Raw genomic sequence first — 13,056 nt, forward strand, 5'->3', positions numbered from 1 at the left:
AAAAAATTCTAGCAAAGAAAATTAACAACAAATGCCTGCTTTATTTTTTAAATAATATACTTTTAAGTTGCAAAGAAGCCTCATTATTTGACCTTATATTAATTTTGAAAACAAATTTCTTCTTCCTTCTCTCTCTCTCTCGCGCGCGCGCGCTCGCTACTCTCTTTCTTTCACACACGCTTTCGTTATTTGTGTGTGTGTGCCTGCACATGCGCTCTTTCAACAGAAATCGGCTGCTCCTCGAGCGACGAATGCCCCACGCAACGCGCTTGCGTCAATGGCGTTTGCCTGGATCCATGCTCGTACTCGAATCCATGTGGACGTGATCAAGAATGTCAGGTGATTGAACATCAACCGGTCTGTTCGAGAGGTGAGTACAAAATAAGATTCAAAATATGCATAGTATTTTAAATTAAATTATCTATCGATTAGAGTTTCGTTAGCGCCTTTACGGTTACAGAAATATAAATGAAAAAACTTACGGTATCATACCGGCGCTTGGATCCCTTTGGAACTTAGTATATTATACTCGTAGCATAATGCCGAGTTTCCACTAAGCATTAGAATGACAAAAAATGTGTGCCATTTAAAAAATGCCATGTTGGGAACGAACTTAGTGACTATTTTTTGAACGTAAAGACACGCTTATTTTTTAATGCCCAACTTTCGCATTACAAGTTTTGCCATTTAATGCCTAGTGGAAATCCAGCATAACTAAATAAATACGTTTCAATCTAGCTGGGGTATATTTGGGCCGAAATAAATATAAATCTTATCATTTTTATTTGGCACCTCAACCGCTTGTCGGTTTGCTAATTACCTCTCACTGAAGTTGCAAAACTGTGCCGTATTCACACCAAGGGTAGACAGGTCCTACTGCACTTTGTTCTTCATATGTGTTTGGAAATCTTTGTCAATCCATGCGAGCCGATTCGAAGGATCTTTTCGCCGACCATCCGGCTCATCCATACGAGTGACCCGTTCAAGCCTGCGTAAAGGTAGAATCTTAAGCGTTTTACAGCCCAGCCGTTATACCGCTGCCTACGGTGGCTTTCTTGTTTTTAAGTCGCATTATTGCTAATTTCTGGGTTCTTCTTCTTCAGACCGCATTCGGTTTCGCCATTCAAAAACGTTCACTCCATATCTCATGTATACTCTTAACGTCTGTAGCATTTAAGCTCATGTCCCTACATCTTTCCGTTTGCCTTTTCTTCCTCTCGAAAAGACACATCTCTTATTCCTCCTTTGCTCTCGGTTTCTCTTCTCTAGTGCTGCGAGTAGAAAACCAAGAGGTCTAATGCTACTACTTATGTTCATGTGTTGCTTACTCGACCTAGGTGGAGAGTTGGCTACGAAAATTTTCGCCTGTTTGTTGCAGCTTTTCGACGTCGAAAGTTTCCTCGACTTGCCTGACCCAAGTATTCATTGCACAGACGCATGCGAACCTTGGCTGGAATAGGGTAGTGATCCTGATGGGTGTCTATGCTTCTCGGATGGAATGCTCAGTGCACGTGACCTATTGCTCTTCTTCTTCTTCCTTATTGTTCGTTTCTCTTCTGTGGAAGTGCCAAGTCAAGCCAAGTCCTTCTCCATCTGGTATTTCCCTTGTAACTTTGCTGGTATTTTCGCCCAGCGCTGCCGACTACAACCGGATCTCACCAGTAATAAGCATCCGGATATTAACATATTAGCCGGTCGATTTCTGCCTTAAGCGCAACCATCTCAGACTTGAAATTTAGCGGCCTAAACTTAAGGTTAACGAAGAGTTCCTTAGGAAACACTCTAGCTCCAAATTTGCCGTCTGTCCCAGAGACTTCTTCTTTGCCACTCATTAAGGTAAAGAATATTCATTTGTTGACAGCATCGTTTCGCACCGATCAGTTGCTCCTCAGGTGTTAAGTACAAGTTCCCCAAGATCGTCGACGACCCATACACCCCATAAGACCACCACCTATAGCTGTATAGCCTGATGTCGAAAGGGACTGGGACGCCTGGTCTGCAATCACATAATGGAAGGAGTAAAGCAAATCTCCTCATTAGAGGGATACTCTAATATAAAATTTCCTCAACCGTTTAAAATATTTTTTGTTGGAATGAGGTTTAGTAGGCCCACTCTCTTTTAACGAAGCGCTAATCGGCAGTTAATATTTAACTGGTTTACATTTTTCGATAAAAATTGGTTACTAATTTTTTAGCGGCAAAACTTAAAAGCTGACTAACCGGCAAGTTAATATTTAACTGGAAGTTAAACTATTTTACTTTGTTTCTTAAAGATTTTTTTTTACTGACTTGGCAGTGCCAAAGTTAAGAGTCTTAGGGCCGTTTTCTCAAGCAGGTTTAAAAATTTATCTGCCCCTTAAAAAGTCAAATTTTTTCTCTTAGCTATTTGATCAAACGGCACTTAAATTAATCTGTTTATATTTCAATGAGTTCAGTATAATTCTGGGTAAAAATACTTACTTCCTAACTAATTTTTTTAGTCTGCGAATGTCAAAGCAAATCCGATTGTCATGCCGGTTTTGAATGCGATGGCTGTCAATGTCGACAAAGTATGAATTGCATAAAATTCACAAGCATTAAAATACAAACTAATTTCCATACCCTACTCACTCCTCCTTACAGCTACTGGCCGCACACCTGGCTGCGAACACTGCCCACCAGGCACCAACTGTGATCCCACAACAGGCGCCTGCATCAAAGGTGAGTGGCACTCAAAAATTATTTTAGAAGTAATTTTGGCTGGATTTTTTAATACATATTTTAACACAATCAAAACAATAATTAAAATTCTAAAATGCAAAATTAACCAAATTCACTAAGTAATTTTAACTGTACACAGTAAACTGTTAACATATTTATATAACTACCAACAAACCAACCAAAAAATGTAAAATAATTGTACATATGACTTTTCCCACTTTTTTAGAATTTCTTTCGTTTTTTTTTGTTTAACAAATATTTTTTTGCAATTTTTTTTTTTAATTTTGAAAATTTTTTTTTCATTTATGTTTGGAAAATTTAAGGCCGTTTTCTCAAGTAGGTTTTAACATGCATCTGCCCTTTAAACACAAATTTTGTTCTAAACAATGTGTTTGCAGGCAAGATAAATTTTAAAACGTAATTGAGAAAACGGCACTTAGTGTTTTAATTATTTTTTAAGAACTACTTTCTAAAATTTTGTTTTATTTTTATGTTTAAAAAAATTGTTACAGAAAATTTTATTTTTTGAAATTTTTAGTTTCAAACTTTATTTATTAATAAAAAGTCCTAGATTAAATAATAAATACTTAAATTTTGTAGAAATATCAAAATTTTTTCCTTTTTCAAGATTGCGTTTACTTTTGATTTGAATACATTTTTTTTAGAAAAAAAAAATTTTTAGATTTTTTTAATTCTATAATTATTAATAATTTGATTTAACTTTTACCTTTAACAAAATATGTTCGGAAAATTAAATTATGTGCCAAAAAAATTTTAAAATTTTCGTTTTAAATTTTTTTCGTTTTTCGTTACTTTATGCACGTACAGTATTTTCATTTCAAATATTTTCCATCCACTTAATTTTGGTTTGCCCCTACACTTTTTCATGTATAAAAGCAACACAAAAATTTAAACACATTGTAAATAAATACGTACCGTAAAAACCAAACTACATCAACAAACCAAAAAAAAAAAATATAGCTAATGTTACAATAACAACCACTACCAATATAACAACCACTACCACCACCACTACATCTAACCCAATCACTGAAGTTACTACAATATTCACAAATAAAACTGGCACCTCCACGCCGAGCACAACCACCACCACTGCTAAAACCACTACCTCATACGAAACCACAATCGCCGGCGTCACTGAAGAAGCTACCACAATTCCAACAAAACTATTCACTGAAGAGCCCAGCTCCAGCACAACCGAATCGGGCAAAGATTTAGACTTGAATATGACAAGTAAAACTGGACCACCTAAGGGTTATCGCGATGGGGAGAATAACATAACAGCCAGTACTGTACCAGAACAGCCAACCACGCCCACATTCACCGCTGTCTCAACGTCATCATCCTCTTCGTCATCGTCCACGTCCACCTCCTCTTCTTCGGTTTCAACGAGCAGCAGCAGCTCGCATCGTGGTGAAGATAGTAAGGGTCCATTTGATGCGCGAACCACTACACCCAAAATGAAGACTACACGCATTGATACCTCAAATGAATTTGATTATAATCTAACCACTTTATTGACGACCACACAACGTACCACCTTCCCGGTGACTATGGTAACTGAACCAATGAAAGAGGTGGCAGAGCAAACGACAATGAGTGCTCGTGATTTGATAACAACCATGTTCCCGGTGATAACACCACCGGTGACCGAACAATCCAGCGAGCGTCCAACTATGCCGGGCACGACGACGCCATTCGTTTATGAGACAATCGAACCGCTAACGACAACAACGACAACACCAGCTGCGGCAACTAATGAACCTGGCACTCCTCCGACTACTAAAAGCGTCACAACCACCGAAAGTGGTGTCATCACCACAGTAGCCACTACCTTCAGTACAATTAGCAACACCTCTACCACTGATACCGCTATCACAATGATTAACACTTGTACAGATCATACTAACTGTGGTTCTAGTCAATTATGCGTGCTGGGAGTGTGTCGCAACAAGTGTCGCGAAGGGGACACAAGCGATACGGAGTGTGTACAAGGTATAATGTTAATGTATAGTTCTTTTTTTTTGTTTTTTTTTTACGGGGGAAGCTTTTTTCTTATTTGCATGTTTCTTTTTTGAGTTTTTTTCGTGATGATCACAGTATGCTTGCGAGGTTTTTGAAATAAATGTGAAAATAAACTAGGAGCATGAAATGCATGTTTACATATTTAAAAATAAAATAGTAGCTGTCTTCACTTTATGATCGAGCTTTCGGTATATGAGCAGCTTTTTTAAATGATTAACTTTTCTTTTGAAAGGAGCTTTAACCACGTGATCGAACTTTCACCATATGATGCAGCTTTCACAATGTAATAGATCTTGAGTTATATGTGCGAGCTTTCTTTTAAAGACCTTCTATTATTTGCTCTAACAAGAGCTTTCACTATATTAATTCCAGGTGCGATCGAACTTTCACCATATGATGGAGCTTTCACTAAATGAAGAATCTTTCACGCGAATCCCAAACCCAAATAAAATATCACGTAGTATAAAAACTCAGCTTTTCAAAATTTAAACATACAAAAGCACTTAATCAAACTTTCAAGCCCTATTATAAGGAAGCACCAAATGAATCATTAGTGTGATTCACAAATCTAAAAAAACGATCATGGAACTCAAATAACTAAGCTATTTGCTCTCGTAGTTTAGTCATCTTATTCAAGATTTTTGACAACTCACCGTTTTAGAATAGCTTTTGCCCAATAGAGGAGTATTTTAAAATCTTTACTTTATAAAAAAATTGATACATGCTTTATAAATAGTACACACAATTTTTATTTTTATTTAAAATTTTTAAACGTCAATTCTTCAACGAGCAAACAAGGAGAAATGCAACTTTCCATTCATAAAAATCGTATAGGGAAAGTTAAGCTTTGGAAGTTCGTATGAAAATTTGTCTGTATTTTTTTTCAAAATCTTTCAGTCGTTTAAACCATTTCCACTTTAAAAAGTCTTTCCTTTTTTATAGGAGTCAAGCGGTACCTAAAATCGTTCCAAACGATTGAAAAGTAACATATAGAGACGAAATATAATGGTCATGATAAGAGTGAGCTTTTATTCTGCGCATGTCTATATAAAATTGTTAAAAAAAAAGCTTTATATTCTTATATTCAATTGTCTCTTTATCAATAAAGCTCAATAAAAAGTTAAATATTTGCTTAATGCTTTACTTCAATGATTAACAGCGCTTTGCCCGCTTCTAGAGATTTTTTTAAGCTCTCTACATATTTTCTTCTCTCTCTGTCCGTTACTGCTTTATATTATCTAGTTGTTCGAAGCTTAACACAGAGCTTTTTTTTTTGAAGAAGACCTGTGATAAATATTTTATATGTAATTTAAAGAATTCCATAATTTATGTTTAAAATTTGTATCGTTCGTATAGAAAATAGTTATGCTTCATAGACACTCTTGTAATTTTTCCAAAAAAAAAAAAATTGGTTTAAATTAAAGCGAGATTTAGATGGTGGAATCTTTTCATTTGTTTTAGTTTCCATTGGTGAACATCAGGGCTTTCATAAATTTCCGAAATACGGCTAATTCTGATGAAAAATATTACTAGCATAAGCTTTGAACAACGAAAAAAAAAACCAAGCGTAAGTTAGACGTGATAGCTTAAAGCTTAAAAGATGAAATCTTTTCAAACAAAAAGTCTATGTCAGTTCCAGTTACCTTAGCTGGTGAAAGCTTTGAGGCTGATAGAAGTTTTGAATTCGTTCGAATTTCGGTAAACGGTGAAAGCTTAATTGCAAAAAGAAGGTTTACATCATATTTGAACGCCTTCAAAGGGTGAAAGCTTTAGAGGGAATACAAAGTTTAAGTCCTTTCGAAATTTTCGTATTAAATTTAAATTTAGAAGCTTTTGTCAATTTCGAAATTTGGCAAGTCTGACAAGAAAGCTATATTTTTGTAAAGATAAAGCATGTGAAAGTAAAACAAAGATCGTCTTCAGCTGGTCATACCTTTTTTTCTTCATATATAATTAAACTGTAAATACTATTAGCTAGAATATGTTCCAAAGAGTTTTCTAAATGTAAATAGATCTTCTATCTTTTAAGTGGAAACTATATTTAAAATAAATACAACAGAATCTTTATGAAAGCTCTCCGTTTATATTTTGATTACTTGCTTAAAGAGTTCAGTGTAAATGATTTTAAAGGGGTAATATTTTATACCAGATTTCTAACATAAGTACTAGACTTTCAATACTATTTGTAAATATTTATTGTTAACGCCTTCTCCAGAAGCGAAAGCAATTTTGCTAAAAAGCATTTTTGATACTCAAGATTCAATTTTTCCGATACTAAAACATACTGCTCGCCTTTTGGTTGCTCAATATTTGCTTACTCAAAAACAATTGTAAATAACAATCCCCCAAAACTTTCCAATACTGACTGTACATACTGGTATATTTTGTATTTTGGTTAACCCATTTTTTTTTTTAATTTGCAAATCATATTCACTATAATCTAAAAAAAAACTTACTTACCTATTAACAAACCATTAATGCTCTCTAACATCTCTAACAAGTAGAATCACCTGGCTCACCAAAGAATCCGGAACCATGTCAATCGAACAATGATTGCATTGAGAACGAAGCATGTTACATGGGTCTATGTCATAATCCTTGCGATTTTGCGAATGTTTGCGCACCCACCGCCAAGTGTGTGGCGAAAATGCATCGGCCGATATGTTCGTGTCCCAAGGGACATGAAGGTAATCCGGCCATCAAATGTACACCAGTGGATAGGACAAGTAAGCTGACTACGTTCATTATATCCCATATCTAATAAATATTTAATACTCGTACTTTACAAAAAAAAAATAATAATAATCAATATTTCATTAAACAAAAACAAACTAATCAACAAATACTTAACTCATTTGTAGTTTGAATGATGTCTGCAAATATTTATAACTTTTGTTTATTTCTCGCCCCCTCTCAGTTGAGTGCACGCACAATGCCGATTGCGATGTAACTGAGGCTTGCATTAATCGCCGCTGTCAACATCCATGCGATGCGCACAACCCTTGCGCACAAAATGCTGTCTGTATGAATGCAAATCATGCGGCCGACTGCAGCTGCGTGGATGGTTATCAAGGCAATGGTTTTGTCGGCTGTCAGCCAGGTAAGTGCGGACATGCGTTTGCGGAGAGGCGTTGTACAGGAGCGGTTCAATTGCAATGACAGGCGAGCGACCTGAAATAAAGAAAAAGGGAAAATAAAAGAGGCGTGAGTACCAGGTACTCATGAAATTTGATGTGGAAACATTTGTGTGAGCTTGGCAAAGCATTAGGCGATTCAGTTGGGTACATACGTAAATAGGTTAGGTAAGAAATTAAAAATTAATTTCATTTAACTGAATTTTTTTGTCGGGACCAGTACAAACCAACTTCGGGAATTGTTCAGGATCGTTTCCTGACGAGTTTCGAACTACTCCTAAATGATCCCGATCTAGGGCCGAACTAGGCCCAAAAGTGTTCTAAAGTAGTTCTGTAAAATTAGTGAACTTGCCCCGAAAGGATCTCACACAAGTCTTGAAACTGTCCCGAAATGGGCCCTTACTAGACCCACAATGATCTCGATCTATCCCCGAAATTTTCCTGAAACTAGTCCCGCAATGGTCCTAAAAAAGTACGGAACTACTGAAATGGTTCGGAAATATTTTAGAACTAGTCGCTGAATAGTCGTTTAATATCTCCGGAATGGTTCAGAACTAGTCCCAAAATCGTCTTAAACTAGTCGTGAACTACGTAGTACCAAAATGGCCCTGAACTAGTCGAGAACTATGCATTTCACATCAAAACGTTAGAATAAAAGTTCAATTGCAGCAACCAAGTTATAAAAATCCGCTTTGTTGTTTTTTTTTTCTACCAACGCCAGTCGCCTGTCATTGCGTTGAAGTGTCCTCCCATATGTCCTAAAAAAAACTTTAAGTTAATTTTTCTCTGCGCAAAACTGCACCTCATATTTAGCATTTTTTTTAATTTTTCGCAATGTTAATTTCGTCACTATTTCTCTAATTTTCTTTTCAAAACACTGTAAAATATGCTCACATCATTCACCTGTAAAAAACAATTCGTACCTTCCTGCAACACCACAAAAAAAACTGAATATGAAATAAAACTCACCACACCACCAACGTCCCAAAAAATATAAATACACTTTACAAAATCAATCAATGAAATAAAACATACACCTGCACAACAAACTCTGTATACGAAAAACAACTACGAACCAACCGCGCCCGTTTCGTTGGCTCATCCTCCACTCGCCAAACGCCACACCGCACTACAGCGCTCGATCATACACCTGTCTGTCAGTACAACGAGGATTGTCCACCTACGAAACTCTGTGATCGTCTCAACCGCCGCTGCATCAATCCCTGCTTCGAGGACTCGTGTGGTGAGAATGCTGAGTGTATACCCGTCAACCATGGCATCGAGTGTCGTTGTCTGGCAGGCTTCGTCGGCAATGCTTACATCGAATGTTCGCAAGTGCAGGGTTGCCGCGCGGATCGTGAATGTGACGCCAGTCAAGCGTGCATTAACGGTAAATGCGCTTCACCCTGTCGCTGTGGAGCTAACGCACTTTGCGATGTCATCAATCATCGTGGCATCTGTAAGTGTCCACCAGGCTACGCTGGCAAACCAGAAGTCGCCTGCAATCCACCCATCAATCCTTGTGACCCCAATCCATGTGGCGTTAATGCGCTATGCGAGCTTGATAATGGTAATCCAATTTGTTATTGCCCCAAGGGACTCACCGGCAATCCTTTCAAAAATTGCAGTAAGTATTTAGTGAGCGGCAATAGTCACTTAATCGGTAAAAAAAAACAATTCCTTAAAACTCCTAACCATTCCTCTTCTGTTCCCTTTCAGTACCCGAAGGCGATGAGTGTCGCCCGAACCCGTGCGGTCCCAACTCGGGTTGTCGCATGGTGGGTGGCTCACCCACCTGTTTCTGTCTACCCGAATATGAAGGTCAACCCCCGCTTGTGCAATGCGAAGTGCCGAAGAGCCCCTGCGATCCATCCCCTTGTGGGCCGAACACCCAATGTGCTGTACTCAGTAACGGCTTCTCGAAGTGTACCTGCCTACCCGGCTATGTGGAAAGTCCCAACACGATTCGTGGCTGCATCGAACCTGTCAATCCATGCGACCCAAGCCCTTGCGGCCTGGGCGCTGTTTGCGATTCTTCGCGCACACCGGTTTGCTTCTGTCCCGACGGCCAAATCGGCAATCCATTCAAGTCCTGCGAAAAACCGCCCATTTCCGATGAATTATGTACACCTGGACCATGTGGCCGCAATGCTGATTGCTACGTTACTAGCAACCGCGAGGAATGCTACTGTCGTCCAGGTTATATTGGTGATCCATATCAAGGTTGCCGCGAACCACCACGTAGCGCGTGTGAACCAAATCCTTGCGGTCCGAATGCTGAATGCATAGTTTCTGTTGATGGTCAAAGTGCTTGCATATGTCCGGATGGTTTATCCGGTGATCCCACCTCAACTAAGGGCTGTCATGGTTACGAATGTCAAGTGGATGCCGATTGCCCGCACGACAAGGCGTGCATGGGTTTCAAATGCTACGATCCCTGCCCAGGCGCTTGCGGACAAGGCGCCAATTGCCGCGTGGAAGAGCACCATCCAGTTTGCTCATGCAATGCTGGACTCACTGGCAATCCGGGCATACGGTGCTATGCGCTGGACATACCAAAAACCCCTAGTCGCAATCCATGTTTGCCCAACCCTTGTGGCGTCAATAGTGACTGTAAACTGCTAAACAATCGTGCTGTATGCTCCTGCTTGCCCGGCTATTTGGGTGATCCACAGAGTGGCTGCCGCGCCGAATGTGATATTAACTCTGATTGCGGCACGGCGCAAGCCTGTATCAACCATAAGTGTATTGATCCATGTGCTGGCACAGTTTGCGGCATTAATGCTATTTGTAGAGTACAACAACATACGCCCATCTGCGCATGTCTCGACGGCTTTACCGGTGACGCTTTCCGTCAATGTATACCTGTTGGCGTGCTTAAGAATATAACACGCGACCCATGCGTCCCTTCACCTTGTGGACCACAAGATGTTTGCTCGATATACGGTGACGGTGTAGCGCTTTGCGACCCTTGCTTTGGGTCTAATGCACAACAGAACCCACGCTGCCGACCTGAGTGTTTATCAAACTCCGACTGTCCCTTCGATCGCGCCTGTTTAGGCCAACGCTGCTTGGATCCATGCCCTGGTTCATGTGGACACAATGCTGTCTGCAATGTGTACGAACATAATCCCATCTGTAGCTGCCCGCCTGGCTTGTACGGTAATCCCTACGAGCACTGCTCACCGCCTTCGCCGTTTGAACCAGCACCATCACCTAGCTGCGAGAAATTACAATGTGGCGCCAATGCGGAATGTAAGAAACGAAGTGGCGCTTTGACTTGCGTCTGTCGCACAGGTTATTTCGGCGATCCTTTCATCGGCTGCCGACCAGAATGTGTACTCAACTCAGACTGTCCGGCTGATAAATCTTGCGTCAATTCTAAATGCGTGGATTCATGCGTCGGCGTTTGTGGCATCAATGCCATGTGCCGTATTGTTAATCATGCACCTGTCTGCATCTGCGTAGATGGTTATACTGGCGACGCAGCTGTCCAATGTAATCCATACTACTTACCACCTAGGAAACCAGCGCGCAACCCTTGTGAACCATCGCCTTGCGGCCCCAACTCACGTTGCATGATTTCGCCGGATGGCTATGCGGCCTGTTCATGCCTGCCGAACTTCAAAGGCTCACCGCCAGTCTGTCAGCCAGAATGCGTTGTCAGTTCGGAGTGTCCGCTGAACAAAGCTTGCATCAATCAACGCTGCGCAGATCCATGTCCGGGTACATGTGGCGTAGAAGCACGCTGCGAAGTCCTTAACCACAATCCCATCTGCTCTTGCGAAGCCGGTTTTGAAGGTGATCCGTTCGTGTCGTGCGGCCGCATACCAGAGGAAAGAACTGATAGCAATCCTTGTGTGCCTTCGCCATGCGGACCCAATTCAATATGTCAAATTAAACAAGATCGGCCAGTTTGCTCATGCGTTGCCAATTATATTGGCAGCCCGCCATATTGTCGCCCGGAGTGCACTTTGAACACCGAATGCCCAGCGGATAAGGCTTGCATACAAGAGAAATGTCAAAATCCATGCGCTAATACATGCGGACACAACGCACGTTGCACAGTGATTGCGCATGCGGCGCATTGTAGCTGCGACCAGGGTTACGAAGGGGACGCCTTCGTTGGCTGCTCGAAAATTGATGAGAGTAAGTGGAGTAATCAATGAACGATGTGTGAGGGGCTTAAAATTGTAAGCTTAAAATTTTCTTTTTTACACTTTATAGAGCCAAAAGACCGCATCGATCCCTGCTATCCTAGTCCTTGTGGCGAGAACGCAATTTGTAGCGAACGTAATGGCGAAGCACGCTGTAGTTGTATTGAACCTTACATTGGCGATCCCTACACCACTGGCTGTCGACCCGAGTGCGTTTACAATGCTGAGTGTCCTTCGGCGCTTGCCTGCATCAAGCAGCATTGTCGCGATCCATGCGTGGGCACTTGTGGCTCGAACACTGAATGTGCGGTAGTCAATCATGTGCCTACATGCAGCTGCGCGCGTGGCTATGAAGGCGATCCATTCACTGGCTGCAAGCGAAAGAGTCGTAAGTGATTGATTTTATTCTGAATGCTCTCTTTTTCTAAACATCTCTCTTTCATTTTCATTCAACAGCAACCCTACCGCTCAGCCCTTGCGAACCCACACCTTGCGGTGCTAACAGCATTTGTCGCGTGGTGGACGATCGTCCAACCTGCTCCTGCCAAGTAGGCTACTTCGGCGCGCCACCCAACTGTCGACCCGAATGTGTTGTTAGCTCGGAATGTGCACAGCACTTGGCTTGTATCAATCAGAAATGCACAGATCCTTGTGTCGGTACCTGCGGCTTCAATGCCAAATGCCAAGTGGTTAACCACAATCCTATCTGCTCGTGTCCAGCCGATTACATGGGTGATCCGTTTGAGCAATGTGTGCCAAAACGTAAGTATAGAAACAGAAAGAAGCATATACGAGCAATTCTTAATATTCTTCCTTACAGCTCGCGAACCACCACCGAAAATAAATCCTTGCCTGCCCAGTCCTTGTGGCCCCAACGCAGAATGTCGTGACGTTGATAATCGCGCTGCTTGTAGTTGCGCGCCAGGTATGTTCGGTGCGCCGCCCAACTGTCGTCCCGAATGTGTTATCCACCAGGATTGTCCATCGAATCGTGCCTGTATACGCCAACGCTGCGAAGA

The 13,056-nt window shown here is 40.8% G+C and overlaps 2 protein-coding genes across 2 annotated transcripts; both read left to right on the forward strand.

Moving 5' to 3' along the window:
- Positions 1-226: 226 nt before the first annotated feature.
- LOC118754978 (integumentary mucin C.1-like) lies at positions 227-7,378 on the forward strand (the record flags this gene model as incomplete). Its single annotated transcript, XM_036489841.1, has 5 exons — positions 227-370; positions 2,481-2,549; positions 2,623-2,700; positions 3,682-4,716; positions 7,251-7,378. Coding segments are annotated over 5 exons (1,454 nt in total), but the record flags the coding sequence as incomplete, so codon positions are not given.
- A 385-nt stretch (positions 7,379-7,763) lies between these two features.
- Positions 7,764-13,056, forward strand: LOC118754977 (neurogenic locus notch homolog protein 3-like; the record flags this gene model as incomplete). The annotated part of the gene is given in 6 exon segments (XM_036489840.1): positions 7,764-7,846; positions 9,016-9,507; positions 9,600-12,029; positions 12,108-12,425; positions 12,494-12,799; positions 12,858-13,056. Coding segments are annotated over 6 exon segments (3,821 nt in total), but the record flags the coding sequence as incomplete, so codon positions are not given.

This window comes from Rhagoletis pomonella, unplaced genomic scaffold (assembly GCF_013731165.1).
Source record: "Rhagoletis pomonella isolate Grant_MI unplaced genomic scaffold, Rhpom_1.0 Rhpom_scaffold_05039, whole genome shotgun sequence".
NCBI classification, from domain to species: domain Eukaryota; kingdom Metazoa; phylum Arthropoda; class Insecta; order Diptera; family Tephritidae; genus Rhagoletis; species Rhagoletis pomonella.